The 21,793-nt window shown below is 28.5% G+C and overlaps 2 protein-coding genes across 3 annotated transcripts; both read right to left on the reverse strand.

The window, feature by feature from the left end:
* Window positions 1–2,561: 2,561 nt before the first annotated feature.
* On the reverse strand, window positions 2,562–11,280 carry LOC123263243 (cytoplasmic dynein 2 intermediate chain 2-like). Of its 2 annotated transcripts, XM_044725844.1 has the most exons (9): window positions 11,032–11,280; window positions 10,873–10,957; window positions 10,452–10,670; window positions 9,352–9,586; window positions 9,078–9,279; window positions 8,795–8,994; window positions 6,830–6,972; window positions 6,553–6,737; window positions 2,562–2,834 (listed from the first exon to the last, which is right to left on the reverse strand). In XM_044725844.1, exons 1-9 carry the CDS (start codon window positions 11,088–11,090, stop codon window positions 2,759–2,761), a joined length of 1,404 nt encoding a protein of 467 aa, XP_044581779.1. In that variant the 5' UTR covers window positions 11,091–11,280; the 3' UTR covers window positions 2,562–2,758. The 2 variants fall into 2 exon arrangements, with proteins under 2 accessions (XP_044581779.1, XP_044581780.1); XM_044725845.1 differs by lacking the exons at window positions 10,452–10,670; window positions 10,873–10,957; window positions 11,032–11,280 and adding an exon at window positions 10,163–10,315.
* A 771-nt stretch (window positions 11,281–12,051) lies between these two features.
* LOC123263063 (putative ankyrin repeat protein RF_0381) lies at window positions 12,052–15,860 on the reverse strand. Its single transcript, XM_044725598.1, has 2 exons — window positions 15,698–15,860; window positions 12,052–15,636 (listed from the first exon to the last, which is right to left on the reverse strand). Exon 2 carries the CDS (start codon window positions 15,629–15,631, stop codon window positions 13,049–13,051), a length of 2,583 nt encoding a protein of 860 aa, XP_044581533.1. The 5' UTR covers window positions 15,632–15,636; window positions 15,698–15,860; the 3' UTR covers window positions 12,052–13,048.
* Between the last annotated feature and the right edge of the window lie 5,933 nt (window positions 15,861–21,793).

The raw sequence follows: 21,793 nt of genomic DNA on the forward strand, positions 1-21,793 counted from the left end.
GTTTGAAAATATCAAAATTAATTTAAACATTTATAAAAATTAATATTGTTCATTAAAATCTGGGAAGAAATAATTTTAATTAGAAAGAAATGTTTGAATTAAATTAAATATTAACAAGAATTAATAATAAAAATATTATTAATATTTTTTAAAATCTGTAAAGAAATAAATAATTTAAATTGGGAAGAAACATCTAAATAAATTTAAATATTAACAAAAAAGGTAATTACTGCAAACATTTTTAAAAAATAATTAATTTAGATTGCGAAGAAATGTTTGAATTAATTTAAACATTAACAAAAATTAATATTAATAATGTTAATATTTTTAAAATCTCAAATAATTAAATTCAAGAAGAAATATTTAAATTAATTCAAACATTTAAGAAAATCTGTGAAGAAATCATTTAAATTGGAAAAAAATGTTAATTCAATTTTTAAAAAAATCTGAAGAAACAATAAATTAAAATCAAGAAGAAATATTTAAATTAATTCAAACACTGAAGAAATAATAAGCTTAAATCAGGAAGAAATATTTAAATTAATTCAAACATTGAAGAAATAATTAATTTAAATTGGGAAGAAATATTAATTAAATTTAAAAAAAAAATTTGAAGAAATAATAAATTAAAACCAAGAAGAAATATTTAAATTAATTCAAATAAAAAAAATGTAATTATTGTAAACATTTTTAAAAAATCAGTTTGTGAAGGAATAATTTCAATCGAGAAGAAATGTTTAAATTAATTGTAATTGAACTAGAAATTGCTTAAATTGTGTCTTGTGCACAAAAGGTATGGGTAAAAAAATAAATTAACGATAAAATATAAATAATTCTAAATAATAAGATCGAATGGCTTAAAAAAAAAACACAATATTTTGAGTAACTTCTACTGAAAATTCGTCAATGATGTATAATTGATTTTAACTTAAATTTCTAGACTCTCGTATTTGTACATGTAATTATTTAATAATAATAATTATATTTAATATTAATGATAATCTTGATAATACTTGTAATAATAATGATAATTGTGAAGAATATAATCGAGTATTGTAAATTGTAAATAACATTGTTGATTTACAATGTCTAATTGATACTGAAGAAATAACGATTTAAAAAAAACAAACAAAGTTTTATACGATGACGAGTTTTCTTAGAAGACAAGTGTGTTTATTTTAATTAATACGATTAATAATAACACACGTGTTATTTTTAAGTGTTATTATTAATGATTAATAATTAATTATTGTAGAAGAAATATTGATACTGTGAAGAAAAATTATTTTTTTTGTCATTGCATTTTAAATGTTTATTTTTTATTTTTGGACTTGAAGTTCTAAATTATATTTGTTTAATAAAGTTTTTCAAAAGATTGTCAAAAAAAAAATTCGAAAAAAATTAAAAAAAAAAAAAAAAAAAAATTACAATCTGAAGAAATTTGTAATGACAAAAAAAAATATTTTTTTTTTATAAAGTCTACAATAAAATCACACGAGTCTAAAAATTAATATTATCTATAAATATATAAATGAAATATGAATATAAGCAATTAAATGTAACGAAAAAGTATAAATTAATTAATTAATTATGAAGATGATGATGAAGTTTTAAAATCCAAACTTTCAGAAACAAGATAAATTATATTAAAAAAAAAAAAAATAATTTAATGTCAAAGAAACAAAAAACTTTTGCATTTATATTCAATTATAAATAATTATATTAAAATATTTAATATAATAAAAATAGATATTAGAGTTTAAAGACATAGAAAGTAATAAACGCGACGATGTCTAAATAATGCGAAGAAATGTTTTTTACAACAAAAACATGAGATACTTTTTTTTTTGTTTTCTGAGAAAGAAAAGTAATATAATATTATTTTAATTAAAAATGTCCGAGTTAGAGGAGACATTTTTATATTAAAGAAGAAATAATTAAGATGAGGAATTTATAAGAGAGTAAAAATGTTTATTAATGAGAAACCGTCCTTGTCCTCTCAGCCATCGAACAAATTTTGTTTAACATATCTGTAATTTTTTTTTATTACAATGAGCCATTATAAAAAATATTCAATAATTTTACGCAATAATTTTTTGTAAATTTAAATTTTTGTTTTCAAGGGCTCTAATTTTAATCTTTCAAAATTAATGTATTTTCTTTTTTCAAATTCAAATTGTAATTGTAATTTCCCGTTAAAATCTGTTAATTGGAATTGTAAATTTTTTTTTAGGGCCCTTTTAAGGGCCCGCAAATTTTTCAACACGTAAGACGATTTTACAAAATAAAATTGCCTTTTTAAAGGCAACAATTGTCCTTTTAAGGACAAAAAATGCTCTTTTAAGAGCAACTTTTTTTTTTTGCAGACTGATGATGCAACGGGTCGTTGACTCGACATTTATTTGTGATATTAAATAATAAGATAATTTAGATTTTTTTTTACAGGTCAATAGCTTTATTTTTGTACAAATATTTTTAATTAAATCAAGGAGATTTAATTTACATTTATTATATTTGTGGAGATAAATGATCAAATAACTTATAAGGTAATTTTTAATTTATTTTTTTTTAAATGTAATTTTATTTATTTATTTTGTGTTGACAGGTTTTATATTTAAATATTCCAAGGACTCGAGTTTGGTCATCTCAAGGACTTAATTTAAATATACTGAGGAATTATTCACAATTTATTGAGGATACTTGAAAATATTTTTGTTAAAAATTTATACTAAATATAGAGTGAAGAAATTTTTTTTTTTTAATTCATTGATGTTTGGGGTGGAATTTTCCATACTTCTAAATTACCTAGAATATCACCAATTGCAATTGTATCTCTGAAAAAAATATCAATTTATTAATTAATAATGACATTAAATAAAAAAAAATTTTTTTAATTAAAATTATAAATTATTAAGTTAATTATATAAAAAAAATATTAAAATAAGAAGAAATAAATAAAATTTTGCTTTATTAAATAATGACTTTTGTTAAATTGCACCGTACTTTCTTAAATATTGATGTTTTTAACGATATAAGCTCATTCCGATGTTACACTCATCAAGAGCTTTCATTTGAGTACCCACATGCATTTTTGATATATTTTTCATATATACATATATATAATATATATAAATATATGAAAAATTGATGTGGGTACTCAAATGAAAGGTCTCGATAAGTGTAACATCGGGATGAGCTTATATCTTTAAAAATGTCAGTAGTTAAAATACAAGGTCGTTTCTCAATATTGATATTTTTAAAGGTATAAGTTCATCCCGATGTTACACTCATCAAGAGCTTTCATTTGAGACCCATATACATTTTGGTATATTTTTCATATATACGGGTGATTCTCTGTAAGGATGTTTTTTGCTGTCCCGGGAATGTTTTTATTAGAAAAATTGTTATTTTGTTACTAAAAAAAATTTATTACGAAAGTAAAAAAACATTTCTATTTGGAGCATTGAAAACTAAAATGAAATAAATTTTGGTTTTTTTGCTATAAATTCGTAAACCACCGAAATAACAGTCCTCTGGGCTGTCCCATTCCCAAAATTAAAACTTTAAGATTAAATTTTAAGTTATTCGTCCATAATATATAATTTGGTCCATAATTTTTATAAACTTAATTAGTTAACTAACAATCTTCTTCAATAAAAAGTACCGAAAATTAATTTGTTTCATTAAATTCATTAAACCAAAGTCTGTCCCAGGCATTTTAAGATCAGTCCCCTGCCAGAAGCTCAAAGCCAAAAAAAAAAATCCAGCGTGTTATTTTACCTTTTGTAAGGTTTATAAGGATCTAACTAGCCTTGAGTTAATAACCATAGGGCTGTTAGCGCTTTATCGGCATTTTATTTAGTGTCAAAGCACTGTTTGTGCTGGAAATATGTGACTGGGCCACTTCAAAACTCAGTCCCTTGGCAACTATTTTTATTTACAATTTATTTATAAAATTGGATCCATAAGTCTTAATATTATTCTAATTAATGTAAACATTCATTGAGAACTTAAAAAGTTGAATGCATTGAAATAGTTTGCTTGATTTTTCTCAATTTAATAAAAAAAAAAACATTCCCTTGGCAATTAGTCCCCTGTCATGTTATATGGCCGAAGATACACAAATATCCGAAAAGCAAAAATTAAATCGGCTGTTTATTTATTATGATTAAGCTGATAGTTTTGTAAGCCTTGTTAATTTTTCTTTTAATAAAATCAAAAATAATTTCGTCGGACAATTTTGTACAGATTTAAGACGTCCTTACAGAGAATCACCCATATACATATATATGTCGGAAAAGTATTATAAGGAGCATTAGTACAGTCCATTGGATTCGTTTGTTCCATTATTTATTAATTTAGAATAATTAAACTATAACACCGATCTAAATTTTGAATTGTGATGTACACCTACTTGTATAAACAATACTACAATTAATTATCCAAGTATAATTAATATACAAGATAAAAATGCTGGGCAATAAGACCGAGAACGAATCCGGGGTCAGCAGGATATGCTCGATGTCTTTGCTCGATCAATGCTCAACCAGAACTACTCGTCTAAGTACCCTAAGTACTTTTTCTCTCAAAAAGTATTGCGACAGCCCTCATTCTGTCGATATCTTTAAGGAGGGATATACGTGTAGAAAGACGTTTTCATGCTGATTTTTTATTAATTTTTTTAAGGTATGAAAATTAATGTTATTTATTGAAACTATCAGGTTATTTTATACATATATTTATATTTTTCCATATTTTACGACAATATAACTTAAAAAGTAGCGGAGATATCAGCTGTTACACATCGTAGGTTGTCTTCCGACTTAGCAGTTGGTGTGCACTATGGAAGCCACAATTTTTATCTGAAATCAATGGCACAGAAAAATTACTTTTCTTTATACAATTACACTGAATATGAACCTCGATCATAAGCGATATTTTTATTTAAACTATTTTTTTTTTAATAAACAATGTATGAAAAAATGGTAAAAAATTACGACTTAATTTCACAGCCCTCTAAAAAATGCAAATTTTTACTTTTTTTTTCTGGAATTGAGGTTCATATAGAAGATACACATATAAAAAAAGTAAATTTTCTGTGCCAGTGATTTCAGATAAAAATTGTGGCTTCTATACTGCACACCAACTGCTAAGTCGGATGACAACCTACGATGTGTATCAGCTGATATCTCCGCTATTTGTTAAGTTATATCGTTGTTTAATACGAAAAAATACTCATAAATACATCTGTCAAATAACCGGATAGTTTCAATAAATAATATTAATTTTATATACCTTAAAAAAATTAATGAAAATCAGGGTGAAAACGGCCTTCTACACGTATTTCCCCCCTTAACTGTATACTTGTTACTTCTATCCTGTGACCTCGGCTACGTTTAGTGACCATTGTCACTCCGGACTCAAGCCCATCGCCATAACCATAAAAATTATAATCGGCTTAAGTCATAAATAATTATTAAATATTCTATGCTTTACAATTTTGCTTAAAACTAACAGACAAACTAAAATATTGGGAATTTCCCTATATTATCTCCGACATATATAATATATACAAATATATGAAAAATTGATGTGGGTACTCAAATGAAAGGTCTCGATGAGTGTAATGTCGGGGTGAGCTTATATCTTTAACAATGTCATTAGATGACAAGATTCAATGTCATTTCTTAATTATTGACATTTTTTAAGATATAAACTCGTTTCGATATTACACTCATCGAGACCTTTCATTTAAGTACCTACATGGCATTTTTTATATATTTTATATATATGGTATTTGTGAAATATATATAAATATATGAAAAATTGATGTAGGTACTCAAATGAAAGGTCTTGATGAGTGTAACATCAGGATGGGCTTATATCTTTAAAAATGTCAATAGTTTACAAGATTCAATGTAATTTCTTTACTATTGACATTTTTAAAGATATAAGCTCATCCCGATGTTACACTCATCAAGAGCTTTTATTTGAGTACCCACATGCATTTTGACATATTTTTCATATATATATATATATATATATATATATATATATATATATATATATATATATATATATATATATATATATATATATAATATAAATATATGAAAAATTGATGTGGGTACTCAAATGAAAGGTTACGATGAGTATAATGTCGGAATGAGCTTATATCTTTAAAAATGTCAATAGTTCACAAGATACAAGGTCATTTTTTAATTATGTATCTAAAGATAGAGCATTTTCGAATGCAACCTAAATACTTATCATAATAAATTGACTATCAGTGAGAATGATATAAAACTTTAAAAAGGCACAAATTCAAGTCAAGACCTTTGCAATGACTAAGTTTCACTAAAAAAACCGATTTTATCATATGACTATCCTGGAGACAAAATTTTTCTTATTCTCTCACTAATATAGATTAATAAATGTTAAAATTAATTGATTGAATAAAATATTAAAATTAATTTATTAAAAAAATGAAATGAAAAAAAAATTATTTCATTACTCAATTGAATAAAATAAGAAGAAATATAAAAATGATACCTTTTTATAGACAAATCCACTGAACTGATAAAATTATTCTGACACTTAATTTTCAGCTCACAAATTTTTCCGCTGGTATTGAAAAATTTAATCGTGTCATCAGCACCGTAACACACTATGACATTACTTATGGAGCCTAGCCCCGTAACTGTAAATTCTACATTGATTATGCGCGTCAATGTCATCTAAAATAGCGGAAATTTATGATATATATAGCAACAAATAAATAGATTTGATTTTTTTTTTTGAATAGTCAAGTATTTTAGAAAATACATACTTCGGTGATGTTGAAAATCCTGATTTCTTTGTTACTGTTGGAAGCAACGAAGATATCTTGAGTGTCTAAACATTTCAAGTCAACAATTGATCCGTCGCATCGTTCATACTCATCGATAACTGGATCTATTAGTGTATTGTCACCTGTCAAATTTAAGAAATTTCAATCAATAATAATAATAATAATAACAAAAATAATATTTTGATTAAATTATTTTCTTATTATTATTACAATAGCACTAGATTTTATGTATCATTTTTAAAAATCATGGAAAAAACAATTTTAAAGAGCATTGACACTCAATATCAATGCAACCATTTTTTTCTAAACTTAATTGTTTGATGTTTGTTATGATTACAATAGTATTGTATTATATTTGTTATTTTTGTGTTAGATAGAAATTAAGTTTTTATGCTGCATTGATATTCAAAATCAAAACACTTATTTTTGTCAAAATCTCAGGTCCTAATTATCTTAATTTTATAAAAAATAATTTATATGTTGTTAAAAGTAAAGTCTAATAATAATAATAATAATAATAATAATAATAATAATAATAATAATAATAATAATAATAATAATAATAATAAACTCAAGTCGAAACTACGTGATGAATGGACCAAGCAACAGAATATCCAACTTATTAGTGAACTCGCTGCATGATACAATGAATTTTTTTGGTGGCTCCTACAAGGCTTTCCGCTCCAATGTCAAAAAACACATTTTGCAATATTAATAATAATATTCATAATTTTAACTAGGCATCATAAAATAAGAATTTATTTTTGTGTAATTTTCGAGCTAGGATTTTAGAATTTAAAAATTTATAATTTATAATTTAAAGAATATCTTAATATCTTAATATATATATATATATATATATATTTTTTGAGAAAAAAAAACTTTAATTAATTTGACAACTATCCCCGCTAATCCCGGGCAGGGCCGATTTTTTTTTATTTAATTGAAAAAAAAATTGTCAAATTTTCTGAAATAAAAAAAAATTTTTTTTTTCAATTAAATAAAAAACAATCGGCTCTGCCCGGGATTAGCGGGGATAGTTGTCAAATTAATTAAATTTTTTTTTTGAGAAAAAAAAAAAAGAATGGCAGACTTCGATAAAATGACGATTTTACTCAAAAAAACCGATTATTTTATATAATTGATCATGTTAAATTTTTTTCGTGTATTTTTTCGAAAAGTTCATTCAAAAACAAAAATTTAAAAAAAAAAGGTACCCAAAAGTCAATTTCTAAAAAAGTTATGACTATTTGAAAATAAAAAAGCCATTTTTTTGAAAAATTCATCACTTTTTTTGGGTTGAATAAAAAAATTTGAAAAAATTCTCAAAAATGTCTTTCAAAGGGTAGAAAAGAATAGTAAAGTTTCAGCTAAATCTAAAGGGGTCGGGTTCAAAAGTGTTCGATTTGGCATGGGATACCCCATGTATACAATGCTGATTGGCATTCATGTGAATAAATAAATAAATAAATAATAATTTTGAAGCACAAATCATTATTATTATTATTATTCTAACTACTTTTTTTTATTTTAATTTTACGAGCGTTTTGATGATAAGAGACCATATGATAAACATTATTCTTATTTCTAATTATTTTTCCGTTTAAATGTTTTATTTTAATTTCTATTTGAATTTTACACACACTCTGCAATAAAGTATTAAATTTATGTATCTTTTGGCTGTTAGGAGACATTGTCCTACAGCCAATTAATAACTTACATTATTATTATTATTATTACTCAAGCATAAAATGTTAATTTTAATTTTTTAATTACTTACAAATATCATTAAACTGCATTGACACTCAGAATCAATAAATTTATTTTTATTATTATCTCAGAATCTATTTGTTCGATTTTCATAAAATTTTGATATGCTTTTAAGACTTATATAATAATAATAATAATAATAATAATAATATACCTTAAAATCATGAAACGTACCTTGAACAGGAGTAGTAGCATTAAAATTACATTTATACATCCCACCACACAAAGTACCAACAATAAAAATCTCATTATTCTTGTAAGAAATATCAAGACAAGTTATTGATAATCCTGGTTCCAAAGTACGCTCATGTCGACCACTTGCACTTGGTGGCCGACTATTTTCTGCTGGATTATGCTCTTTAATTATTTTAAACCTGTAAATAATATCAATCATTCTATTAAATCAAATTATCACAATATTTTCTGTAAACTAAAATATAATATCACACTTTAGTACCGATTTTGTAATTTTGAATTTGTGAAATTGTCAATTAATTTGTTGACATAAATAAAACCATCTGCGCTGGTGGTTATCAACATAGACGAGTCGGTATTAATTGTAGTACGTCGCCACATTAATGACGTTACTACATCATTGTGAACTGTAATTGACAATGACTGCGACAAGGTATCAGCAATATTCCACAACAAAACATCGCCTGTCAAAAATAATTTATTTATTGATTAATAATAAATATTAATAATTATTGAAAAAAAAAAATATAAATTACCATTAAAAAGACCAGCAGCAATTATTGACGGCTCAATAGGATGAAAACTCAAGCACGTAACACACGAATTAGTCTCATAATTTTTAACCGCGTCTTGGTGCAATTTATCATCATTGCGCTCTAAATTGTAAAACTTTATCCTAGATTGATGATCACACCAGGCGGTGTGATTATTGCTGTACCCAACTGCCAGGGTACCTCCATTTTTGCTCCAACTTAACGAGCTTATTTTTTTCTGTAAAATAAATTATTTATTATGAAAAAATAATTTTTAAAAAATGACATTCGGCAGCCGAGATGTAAGTAGATTTCCTATTAAAATAAAATGACAACACTGATAATATAAACACTAACGCAATTGAGAAAATATATAAATCAATTTATATAATAAAATGTAAAAACGAATGTTAAAGTTTAATTTCATCAAAGCGACCGGTAAATATTTAATTTTTTAATTTTTTTAAATATATAGATAGATTAATAAGAGCCTATTTGAGAAGCTTTCAGATGGAGTTTACAGAAATTTAATAAGTTATCGAATTTAATAGTAATTGTGCCAACAACCATTAAAACTCACAATTTTATAAAATTTTGAAACTTATATTGCTGGCATTTTGAAACTCATTGATCTAGCAAAATATATAGCTATGCAAATTAAAGCTTATTTAATGATCTTTCAGATAAAATTTACAGAAATTTAGTAAGTTATCTTGTTCAATAGCTATTGAAGGGAGAGACAGTAAAAGTTAAAATTTTTCGCTGTAATTAATAATTTTAAAAAATTTATAATTGCTATAATTTGTAAACTAACCAACCGATTTAGCTCATCTTCAAACTTAACCTTGGAAATCCTCAAAAAAATAAGTACGCTATATTTTATGGAGATCCGATAAGAATTGTGTGAGTTATAGTAGAGACAAAGCCGATTATATCCTATGAATAAATACATCCATACATAAACCTTAGAGTTAATGATATTTTCTGAACTAGCTCGACGAGCTGACTCAAGGAATAGGAAAATTTTTGAAAAGTTCCGTTATCAGGACAAATGAAGTTGATTTCTATCAAATCTACTAACAATAAAAAAATTAAAAACTTACTTGAGAATCAAATTCATCGATGGTTGAAAATTTGTTGAGTAATTTAAGCTGGTAATCATTGTCACGGGAGCCAATAGGCTCATAGGAATTGATAGTATGATTGTCGTAAATTTCATCAAGTGCTTCGAGGACTTTTGGTGTTACTTTTTTTAAAAATGCCGATAGTTTTCCATAATCAATGGCGATTTCTTTTGGCTGATTCTCGGCTTCTGTTTGTGTCTGAAAATATTTTATTAATTTTGATTTTATTGAAAATATATTAAATTTTCAATTTAAAAATTTTACATTTGGAAATTAAAAAAAAAAAAAATAAAAGTATAAATTATTTAAAAATATTTTTCACAATAAAAATTTTAAAAAGTCGACATAAAATTTTTGTTTAGTTAATAATAATTATAATTATATTAATAATAATAATTACCTCAACACTGTGTTGAATATTAGACTGTACATTTTTATTTTTATAAATTAAATCATCAGTCTGTAATGATTGACATGATTTTTCTCTGAAAAAAAAATTAAAAACAAAATTAATAAAACTAATTCAAAACAATTATCACTTACATAAAATTTTACTTACGACTCTGTAGTAATTGTTGACGGAAAATATTCAGCATCATTAGATTTGTTAGTAAACATTATTGGAGTTAATTTACCTTGACAGCTTGTATTCCAAATAAATAAATAAATAAACCTAACCTTAATATTTTAACTACCTGTCGGTATAACAAGATATTGACAGGTGCAAATTAGGTATTTGTATGAAAATGATTTTACATAAATATAAAATTAATTTAATAAATTCTTTGACATTTATGAAATAGTTAAACAAAATTAAAATTAAATTTTAATAAATAAAAGTGGCTCAATCTTCAATATATGATAAAAAAAAAGCAGGTGACGCGAAACGTGATGTGATTGGTCTGACGTCATTGTGAATATTATAAATAAGAGCGTTGTTTGAATGCATAAAAAGCGAAGAATGATAAAGTATGTTGAAAAAAATTTCAAGTTAGTTTATGATAATAAAATTAGCAGAAATTGAACAATTTTTGATTATTTAAATCAATAAAAATAATAAGTAAAAAAATTGCACTTAAAATTATTTAAATTTTCCAAATGTCAATTTTTTTTTTACAATAATCTTTTTCAAAAAAAAAAATTATAAAATTTTTTAGATGTCGGCTAATTTTATTTTCATTGTTAGTTTTTATTTACAGTGAGTTTTGTTATATTTTATAATTAAAACTTAAATTTATTCAAAATAGTATAAAAAAATTTGTAACACGAATTAGTGAATAAAAAAAAAAAAAAAAAAAAAAAAGACAAAAATTAATAAAAACGCTTTGAAGAAAAGCGTATTCTAGTCACTACCATGTAATAAATATAAGTATAAAAATTAAATATTAATTAATTTATTAACATAAAATTAATTATATTAATTATTCACCTAATTACATTTGACAATTTATAAATTTCATTTAAAAAAGTTACATAGTTTTTAAATTCACAATAAAGATATTGTTAACTATATCAAAATAAAATTAAATATAATTCATAATATTATAATATACCAAAAGGTATAATTAAAATAATATTTTACAATAAATAATTTTATCCATACACAAAACTGTATACATTCCTTAATTAAATTAAAAAAATAATCCCTGAACATAAAACTTTGATAAATAAAAATTAACAAAAAAATTACCTAGCCTCTAGTAAGATTAGTTTTGGACAAGATTCTTTGGCCAGATGGTTGACCAAGCCCTGGAAACAGAATCAGACAATTCTTGAATCAGACAGTTAACCAAGATTATTTATCTAGACTGGTGACAAACTTGGACAAGATTTTAAAACAGAATTTAGAGCAATAGGTCAAGTTTAGTGACAAATCTGTGGCCAGAATTTGTCCAGATTGTTGGTAAAGAAGTTTCATCCAGACTTGCGCGAGAAACCAAAAAGACGAATACTGATAGCCAGAGTTTCAGGCCAACAAAGTTGGTGTCAGATAGTTGCCACCAATTTAGCGATAACTTTCGGTCAAGTTCCGAATTTGTAATTGTTGGCATTAAGTTGGCTACAAGTTTCTGAGAAAAAGAAGACCAATCTACTGCCGCAATATGTCGCCACAAATTTCTTGAAAAACTTTTCGTCAGCTTGGTGTGAAAAAGTTTCAAAAGCAGTTTTTGCTGACAACTTGGTGAACCAGTTGATACCAACCGAGTTAATTTTCAAAACTTGCTGACAAGTTGCGACCAGCTTGGCTATCAGAGAGACTAACAATGCGCATTGTTATTGTACTGAAATAAGAATGAGAACCTCTGCCTTGACAACTGAGTCTCAAAAAGTGGTAGTGGGGAGCCTGACCATTTCTGGCCATTTTCTGGACGAACTCTGGCCACAGTCTTGCCCAAGAATTTTGGTCAAATGTCTGGAGCGATTCTTCGACGATCCTTGAAGAATAATCTGCCGTAAGTTTCTTATCCAAGAATTGTAAAAATCTATATCCAGATACTTCATCACGATTTTTTAACCAGACTTGTCCAATTGAACCAAATTGTTACTAGAGAGCATCAAAAAATTTCAAAATCCTGTCACCTAGACTTCCTGGCCTTTCTTTTGACCTCCCGTTTCTTGCCTTGCTCCCTCTGCATCACCGTAAGATCCCTAGTGACAACAATTCCCTGCAGCACAGTCGGTAACATCATCAACCTCCTCAGCCGACTGTGTTCCAGCAGAAGAGCATCAACTTTGTCTTCCCCCACAACAATCCTAAGAGGCCTGGGCTGACCAGCGGCCTCAGAAATTCTTTCACACTTAACATCAGCGACAACTTGCTTCAACCCTTGAAGAATCCTCGGAACAACTTCTTCATCATTCCCTTCAGGAACTCCAAACAATATAACATTTTCCCTTCTTCTTCTTCGGTTTTCAAACTCCTCCTTCCTTTCATCCCAAGAGTCTCCAACCTTCAACTCGGCAGTGTTGACATGCATCCTCAGATCATCAGTCCCCAGGTGCCTGACAATCCTCTCGACGCAATGATACGGCAGGATCATAAAATTATCCACCAGGAACTCGCACAAATCCTCGCAGCGCTTCAGCAACTTGTTCCTCTCGACAGCTCTCAGCACCTGGTTGACAATCATCGGGTAGTAAATCGGAAACTTAACCTTGTACTCCCCCGCATTGACAATTCCCAGTAAGTCAACCTTGTCGGCCATTTTCGCGCAACAATTATCCGAAATCCTCAACAAATCCCAGCAAGAAACTCTCCGTAACACCCGTTCCCTCTTCATCTTATCAACTTCTTCCTTGCACTCATCTCCAAAAGCTTCTTCAAACTTCCGCGGTGCTGCGTTTAAATTCTCCTTGCAAACATACAACTGCGCCATCTTCAGCATCACCACTTGCTTTATCAAAACATGGAGAACCTTCAACGCAATATCTTTAGGCTGCTGCGCAATCATTGCCATCAAATCAACATCTTCAATTCCTTGCTCTCCAAAAACTGCCTTCGCTCCACTGGAATTGAACGCCGATAAGACAGGAGTCTGCTTATCATTATCCAGACAATTGACACTAGCGCCATACTTGAGAAGCATGAGAACCACCTGAAGGTGGCACCACTGAGCAGCATAATGCAATGGCGTCCTACCAGCAACATCTCTAGCAGAAACATCTCCACCAAAGTCCAAAATAATCTGCAGAATTCCCAAATTTCCAACTTTTGCCGCTAGATGACAAGGAGTGCGACCAGCAACGTCCTTAGTATTGATACAAACTCCAGCTTTAAGCAAAAGCTTCAGAGCTTCAATGCTGTCCAGGTCGACCGCCAGGTGGATGGCAGTCGACCGCTCATCTACGCCATTTTCTACAAGACACTTAACGATCGACAAATGGTTCCCATCAATGGCCATCCTCAGAGGAGTCTTAGCACCTGGTCCGTCAATCCTGGCTCCCCTGGACACCAACAGCTGGACCATGTCCTTGGCGCAGTAAGTGACTGCCAGGTGGAGGGGAGTACACTCCTTGAAGAAGAGGTTACCCATCGCATTGACATCAGCATCATGGTTCAGCAGGAACTCCACCAGAGCCAAATTGTTCTCCAAGACTGCCATGTGAAGAGGAGTCACTCCGTTCACATCACGGCCGTTAACAGAAGCTCCTTTGCTGATTAGAAATTCTGCGACCTGGAGGTTCTTGTTGCAGGTCGCAGTGTGCAGAATTGTGCATCTGTCGACTCCACGCTTGTGGATGTCAGCACCCAGAGTTAGAAGACATTCTACAATCTCCAGGTGCTCTTTGCGAACTGCAGCGTGAAGTGGAACCAGACTACTGGACTTCTTGGCATTGATGTCAGCGCCATAATCCAGCAAGAGCTGGATCATATCTTCGCTTCCGTTGATGGCCGCTAGGCAGAGTGCCGAGTAGTTTTCACGGCAGTTAACTCGGCAAACTGCATTGACATCAGCTCCAGCTGCCAGTAAACATTCGGCAATGTCCAGGTTGTTTTTGTCAATTGCGATATGTAGGCAAGTCATGTTGTTGGCATTCCTGGCCTCTACATTGGCCTTGTGGGCCACTAGGAGGTTTACCAGCTCCACCTGTCCGTTTTTTACTGCAGCATGCAGCGGAGTGTGAAGTTTCTCGCACCTGAAGTTGCTGATGCAGTTCGCGGTGGCTTTCTCCGCCAGGAGGCGCTCCGCCAGGTCAATATAGCCCTTTTTGACGGCAATGTACACTGGAGTCTGGTCGTAGTTGTCAGGAAGGTTGACATTCGAGCGAGGTAGCAGCAGGTCCGCTATTTTGAGGTCGTTTGCCTCGACCGCGTACCGTAATGGCGTCTTACCGAGGATATCTTGGGCATCCGGATTGGCTCCTTTGTCCAGAAGCTGCCTGGCGACCTCTAGGTTCTTGTTTTTTACTGCCGCGTGCAAAGGAGTGCTTTTGTTGGTTATTAAATGCGACCAGTAGCTATTTACCTTGTTTACGTGGGCGTTGTTGAACAACAGGTAGTCGATTATATCCTTGTGGTTGAGCTTCACCGCCTGGTGGAGGATGAAGAAACTATCTGGCCATGTTGACAGTGAAGTTGATGTTGAAGTTATTAGAGATTTTAATTTCTCGATATTCAGCTCGTTTATCGCCGCTATGAAGTTCTGGGTGTCTGACATTCTGTCTGGAAGGTTTTAGAATTAGACTGGTGGGTAAAGATTAGAATATTAGAGGTTGGCACTTACCTGGATTCAAATAGAGAAATTGACAGGTAGATATTTTAATTTGGTTCTTTTTAATGGGCTAGTTTTTCTTGGGTGACAATATTTATGTCTCCATGATTGTTATGTCAGGTTTTTTTTTTATTATTGTAGATTACGTTGACGGGCGGTGGTTGGTAAGTTTCCAAGTTCTCAAGGAAGTGGCGCCATCTGTAGGAAATAAGTTTTGTTATTATCTTGCGCCGGTAAGAAAAAGTGTTTTTGGTAAATTGCCGGTAAGTTAAGACAGCGCTGTCTGTTTCTATCAACGGGCAATCGGAAAATGCCGTTAATCCATAATGTCAGTTTCAATAGTTTCAATAATAGTTTGGGTAAGTTTAATTTTAAGACATTTAAGTTAGCAGTCATTTAACTATTTTATGATTTTTTTTTTTAACAAATTTGTTAAAAAAAAATATTTATAAAAAATTGAATTTTCAATTTTTTTTTAATTTCTACATATTAATTTTCTTTGGCATAATTTATTTGTCACAAAAATTTTTGAAATTATTAAATATTTGCTAAATTAATTTCCATTTATTTTTAAAAATTTTATATAATACTGAAATTGAAACATCTGATATAATTTTTTTAACAATAAATAAATTATGGCAAGAAAAATTTATTTTTAAAATATTTTTAAAATTATCTTAAAAAGCTCTGAAAAATTATAAAGGCAATTTTTTAAAAATAATTTTTTAAATTTAGAAAAAATTGTCAAGTGTCTGATAATATTTATATTTTAAGTGTGATCTATTTTTTATTTATTTAATATATAGAAAAATTCTATTCAAAATTTTAATTTTTTTATGATTTTATACTGATATAGTTTTTTAACTTCCCGCTAAGAAAGTTGAAAATTTTTAAACGGCTCTACCGATTAATTTCAGAAACTAAACAGCTTTTAACATTAAAAAAAAACCACGTCGCTCACAAACGAGCCTGTCAAAATCGGTTGATTCGTTTATGAGTTAAGGTAGAAGTACCCTAGTGTTTTAATATAAATTTTTAAAACTCAACAAAAATATGGTTACAATATTATAATTTTTTATAAATTAATTCAAATGTTAACTGGCCAAAAACGGTACGTCTACCCTATTGTTGACGAAAAAAATCGAAAAAAAGTGATTTTTTTTAATTATATTGGAATTTCCAGTCTGATCAATTTGTGTTTGAAAGTTTATCATAGAATACAAAAAATACACGGAGAGAAAAGAATAGAACTTATTACTATGTTAGAATGGTAACCATTACCATGTTACACACTGATAGAAGGATTTCTTAGTATTTAAGAAGATTTCTTTGTATTTAAGAAATCATTTCTTAAACATCATTTTTTAGTATTTAAAAAATATTTCTTAATATTTAAGAAATATTTCGTAGTATTTAAAAAATATATATATTTCTTAGTATTTAAGAAATATTTCTTAAATACAAAGAAATATTGCACGCCTCATAGCGCGAAGCGCGTGAGGTTGTGCTTTATACTCGACTCGTCAAGGTCAAGCAATTTTGTGATCTTTAAATGTCTCTATCACAACCATATTACACTTATACAATAATATAAGTAGATGTACACGGATAAAACACTTAAATTAAACCATCTTTTACTTTCTAAAATCATTTCATGTTGCTATTTTGAAAAAAAAAAACGTTTTGAAAAAAATTTTACGTGGACGTCCGGATGTCACCCCATTTTGGATGTACCAATGATTACTCCCGAAAAAATTGATATTTCAAGACCGGACCTTTTTTATTAGTTTACGAATGCGATGAACTGGGTCCGTATTTCATATCAGTAGCCTAGTTTACGTATTTTTTTTTTTTAATTGAATTTTTATTAAAATTTATTACGATATAACCGTACAAAGACAAACGAATTTTTCTTATTTGTCACGTGAAAACTATGGCGCCACTTGATAAAGCTAGATTTTTTAGACTGCGTGCGCATATAACAAGAAAAAAGGGCGCTGATATTTAAAAAAAAAATACTCTGTAAGAAATTACTTAATTATAATTTTCTTTTTTTTATCAGTTACACAATTTATTTTTTCTTAAAAAATGAATGAGCGTTATGAGGCGTGCACTTTTGGATTTTCCAAACTTTTTTTTAAATACTAAGAAATGATGTTTAAGAAATGATTTCTTAAATACAAAGAAATCTTTTTAAATGTTAAGGAATCCTTCTATCAGTGCATAGTAACGGAAATTTTTGTGAGAACCCTGTGTAAACCCGTACAAATAGTATATTACATACCTAGGCCAGTAAAATAAGAAAAGTCTTAGATCACATGTAATTGTTGGCCGAGGCGAAGCCGAGGTTGACAAACATGTGATCTGAGGCTTTCTTATTTACTGGCCAAGGTGTGTATACTATTTTTATGCTCGACGTAGCCGGAATGTGGCAACTTTGTTTAGCGCAGCGGCCAGAAAGTTGCCACTTTCCGGCCGGAGGGCAGAAAAAAAATTTTGGTTCATGATGAATTTCCGGATGAACTTCACACTGATAGAAGGATTTGTTTATAGTTAAAAATATTTGTTAATATTTAACAAATCATTTATTAGAGACCATTTTTTAGTCCTTAAAAAATATTTCTTAGTATTTAAAAAGATTTATTAATATTTAATAAATGAATATTAGATTTATTAAATACAAACAAATCATTTTAAATACTAAGAAATATTTGTTTAATACTAAAAAGTGGTCTCTAATAAATGATTTGTTAACTATTAACAAATCTTTTTTAATACAAATAAATCCTTCTATCAGTGCAGATTGTGACACAAATATGAATTTCATCATGAAATTCAGCTGGAATTCGTTCTGAAATTCATGATGAATTTCGAAATATTATTTTGTAATTGTGTTCTTTTACTCCAAAAAATATATCAAAATAAAAGTTAGAGAATCGTAAATTTGACCTTAAAAATTTATTCAATAAAAGCTGTCAAATATCGACTTTTGAGACAGTGTGAATTAAAAAAGATTCTTTACTACTGTCGACTCTAATGATTTGTTTTACTAGTTAAAAATCATAAGTTTTTTATGTAATTCGTTCCAAGTTCAGCATGAACTTCAACTGAAATTCACGATGAAATTCATCATGAAATTCATCGTGAAATTCATATTTGTGTCACAATCTGAAGTTCATCCGGAAATTAATTATGAACCAAAATTTTTTTTGTACGGGAATTTGCTAATAAAAATCTTAAAAATTGTGATAAAAATATGAACAATCACTCATTCGATGCGGAATTAAATTCTGAAAATAATGTTTTTTTTTATTTTTTTGATGAAAATTTCAATTTGTTATTAACAAAAAAAAATAACCAAAATCAAAAATCTCAGTTTTTCGTAAATAACTTAATAACTATTGGTGATATCAAAAATCGGAAAAAGATCCTCTTTGATTAAAAAAAAGTATTGAGACAAAGAAAAAAGTATTGAAAAAAAAAACGGTTTTCTAATCAATCCAATACTTTTTAATGCTTTTTTCTTTATCTCAATACTTTTTTTTATTCAGGGCTTAAAGAATTCTTAATGTTAAGATCCGATTTTTAATATCACCAATAGTTATTAAGTTATTTACGAAAAACTGAGATTTTTTATTTTGGTTATGTTTTTTGTTAATAACGAATTGAAATTTTCATCAAAAAAATTAAAAAAACAACAACATTATTTTCAGAATTTAATTCCGCATCGAATAAGTGATTGTTCATATTTTTATCACAATTTCTAAGATTTTTATTAGCAAATTTACACAGGGTTCTCACAAAAATTTCCGTTACTATGTAACATGGTAATCGTTACCATTCTAACATAAGAATAAGTTCTATTCTTTTCTCTCCGTGATAGTGTTTTATTAAACTTCTACCAGATTTTTGAGCTCGGAGAGCTCAAAAATACGCAAAAATTCTATTTTTGAGCTCGGAAAGCTCAAAAGCACAGTAGAGCCATATCAAAGCAAATTTTTAAGGGAGTTGGGAAAGAACGGATAGGGGAAAGGGGGGACCTACTCAGTGGGAATTTTTCCGTAATTGAAAAAATAATCAGACGGCCCAGACTGGGAATCGAACCCAGATCTCTCGGTTACGCGCCAAGGGCTCTACCAGTTAAGCTATCCGAGACAAGTACTGACTACTTTATTCAGTCACGTATATAAGACCCACCGAGCAAACAATGCCACCGCCCATCTTACGGTAAAGAGCCATTATTATAATATTAAAAAATATCCCTTTGAGCTCGAAGAACTCAAAATAACACATAAATTGTACTGTTTAGCTCGAAGAGCTCAAAAACTTCATAAGTGTAATTTTGAGCGCCTATATGGAATTAGCGGGAAGTTACAGGAATAGCCTTCAGGGTCAACCGTTTTTCTAATTTTTTTTTATACTTTCATTACTATAAAATTATAAAAAAAAATTTGTAATATTAGTTAACTTTAGCGTGTTAAAAATAATTGTCCTTGTGGAAATATTGCTCTGAAAAAAAAAAGAACAGTAAATTGTTCACGTAATTGATGTCATAAAAATAGCCGCAACAATAGATTAAAAAAAAATAAAATTTCATCAAGTTAATGACGTCAATTATAAATTATAAAAGTTGACTTATATTTTAGATAAGAAAAATAAAAATAATTTAATGACAGTTTTTTTCTCTACAAAATATATCAAGCTATTACTTATTTTTTCTTGCTTCAAACGATATGTAATAGATAATCTAACATGAACTATACTACCCTCATAACCTCAATTATTCTTCTCATTATTTTTGATAAAATTACTTCCATGGAAGAAAAAAATAATTCATGTGCTAAAAACGGTAATAAGGTAAGTCTGTAATAAAAGTTAATTAATTTCATATATGACTGTCAAAAGAAAAAATAAAAAAAATTGTTCTACGAATTTATATAGTGTAATATGTATGATCAGCGGCCATGTTGTGATAGCAGGGACATTTGCCAGCGTAAAAATACTTCTTATGTTTGCAATAAAAGAGGTAAAGTGTTAATTACATTTAATTTTCGTAATTATTTTTAATATTCCCCTTTTTTCAACAGAATTGGGATTCCCTTGTGAAAATGATAATCATTGTTCTCACAAAGCTCATGCAGAATGTTCTTCAGACAAAAAGTGCGCTTGTAAATGGCGTCATCAGCAGATAAACAAAATGGCGTGCGTGCCACTAGTAGGAGAACGTTGTTTAAAGAACGAATCATGTGCAACGCAAAATTCGACTTGCATTGATAACAAGTGTCAATGCAGACGAGGATTGCTCAGATATAAGCATCTATGCGTAGGAAGTAATTATAATTGATAAATATCCATATACAGTACCGACGGAAAGTTTCCGGACAAGCTTCTTGTTTACTTTTTAATTTTAATGATACATAAACACATTAACTTGATCCATAAAAAAAATGTTATGTTATTTTACAAAGTGCTCCGAGAAAAAATTTTTCTGTATAATCATATATAATTGTATATAATCATATATGATTATATATGGAATCACGTATATAATTATATATAATCATATGTGATTATATATGGAATTGTATATGAGGTTATATATGGAATTGTATATGAGGTTATATATAAAATCATATATGACTATATATGGAGCAATATACACTCATGCAGGATTATATATAGCTCTATATACAATTATATATGTCTATATAATAATATATGACTATATATGGAGCAATATATACAGCCAAGCAAGATCATACATATTAGTCCCATATATATATATATATGTCGGAAAAGCATTATTAGGGGCGTTAGTACAGTCCATTGGATTCGTTTATTCAATTATTTATTAATTTAGAATAATTAAAATATACGCTAACTTGTATAAACAATACTACGATTAATTATCCAAATATAATTAATATACAAGGTAAAAGCGCTGGGGAATGAGACCGAGAACGAATCCGGGGTCAGCAGGATGTATGCGGTCTTTACTTGATCAATGCTCAACGAGAACTACTCGTCTCAGTACCCTAAGTACTTCTTCTCTCAAAAAATATTTCGACAGCCCTCATTGTCTGTCGATATCTTTAACTGTATACTTAT

The sequence above is a fragment of the Cotesia glomerata genome, linkage group LG4 (genome assembly GCF_020080835.1).
Source record: "Cotesia glomerata isolate CgM1 linkage group LG4, MPM_Cglom_v2.3, whole genome shotgun sequence".
Taxonomy (NCBI): Eukaryota; Metazoa; Arthropoda; class Insecta; order Hymenoptera; family Braconidae; genus Cotesia; species Cotesia glomerata.

Bases quoted from the DNA above. Each gene is read 5' to 3' on its own strand.
- LOC123263243 (XM_044725844.1), bottom strand. From the start codon at position 11,090: ATGTTTACTAACAAATCTAATGATGCTGAATATTTTCCGTCAACAATT. The intron at 6,973-8,794 runs GTACGTTTCATG...TAAATTTGACAG, and splicing joins TGCTACTACTCCTGTTCAAG to GTGACAATACACTAATAGAT. The intron at 2,835-6,552 runs GTATCATTTTTA...TATTTTTTTCAG, and splicing joins GTGGATTTGTCTATAAAAAG to AGATACAATTGCAATTGGTG.
- LOC123263063 (XM_044725598.1), bottom strand. From the start codon at position 15,631: ATGTCAGACACCCAGAACTTCATAGCGGCGATAAACGAGCTGAATATC.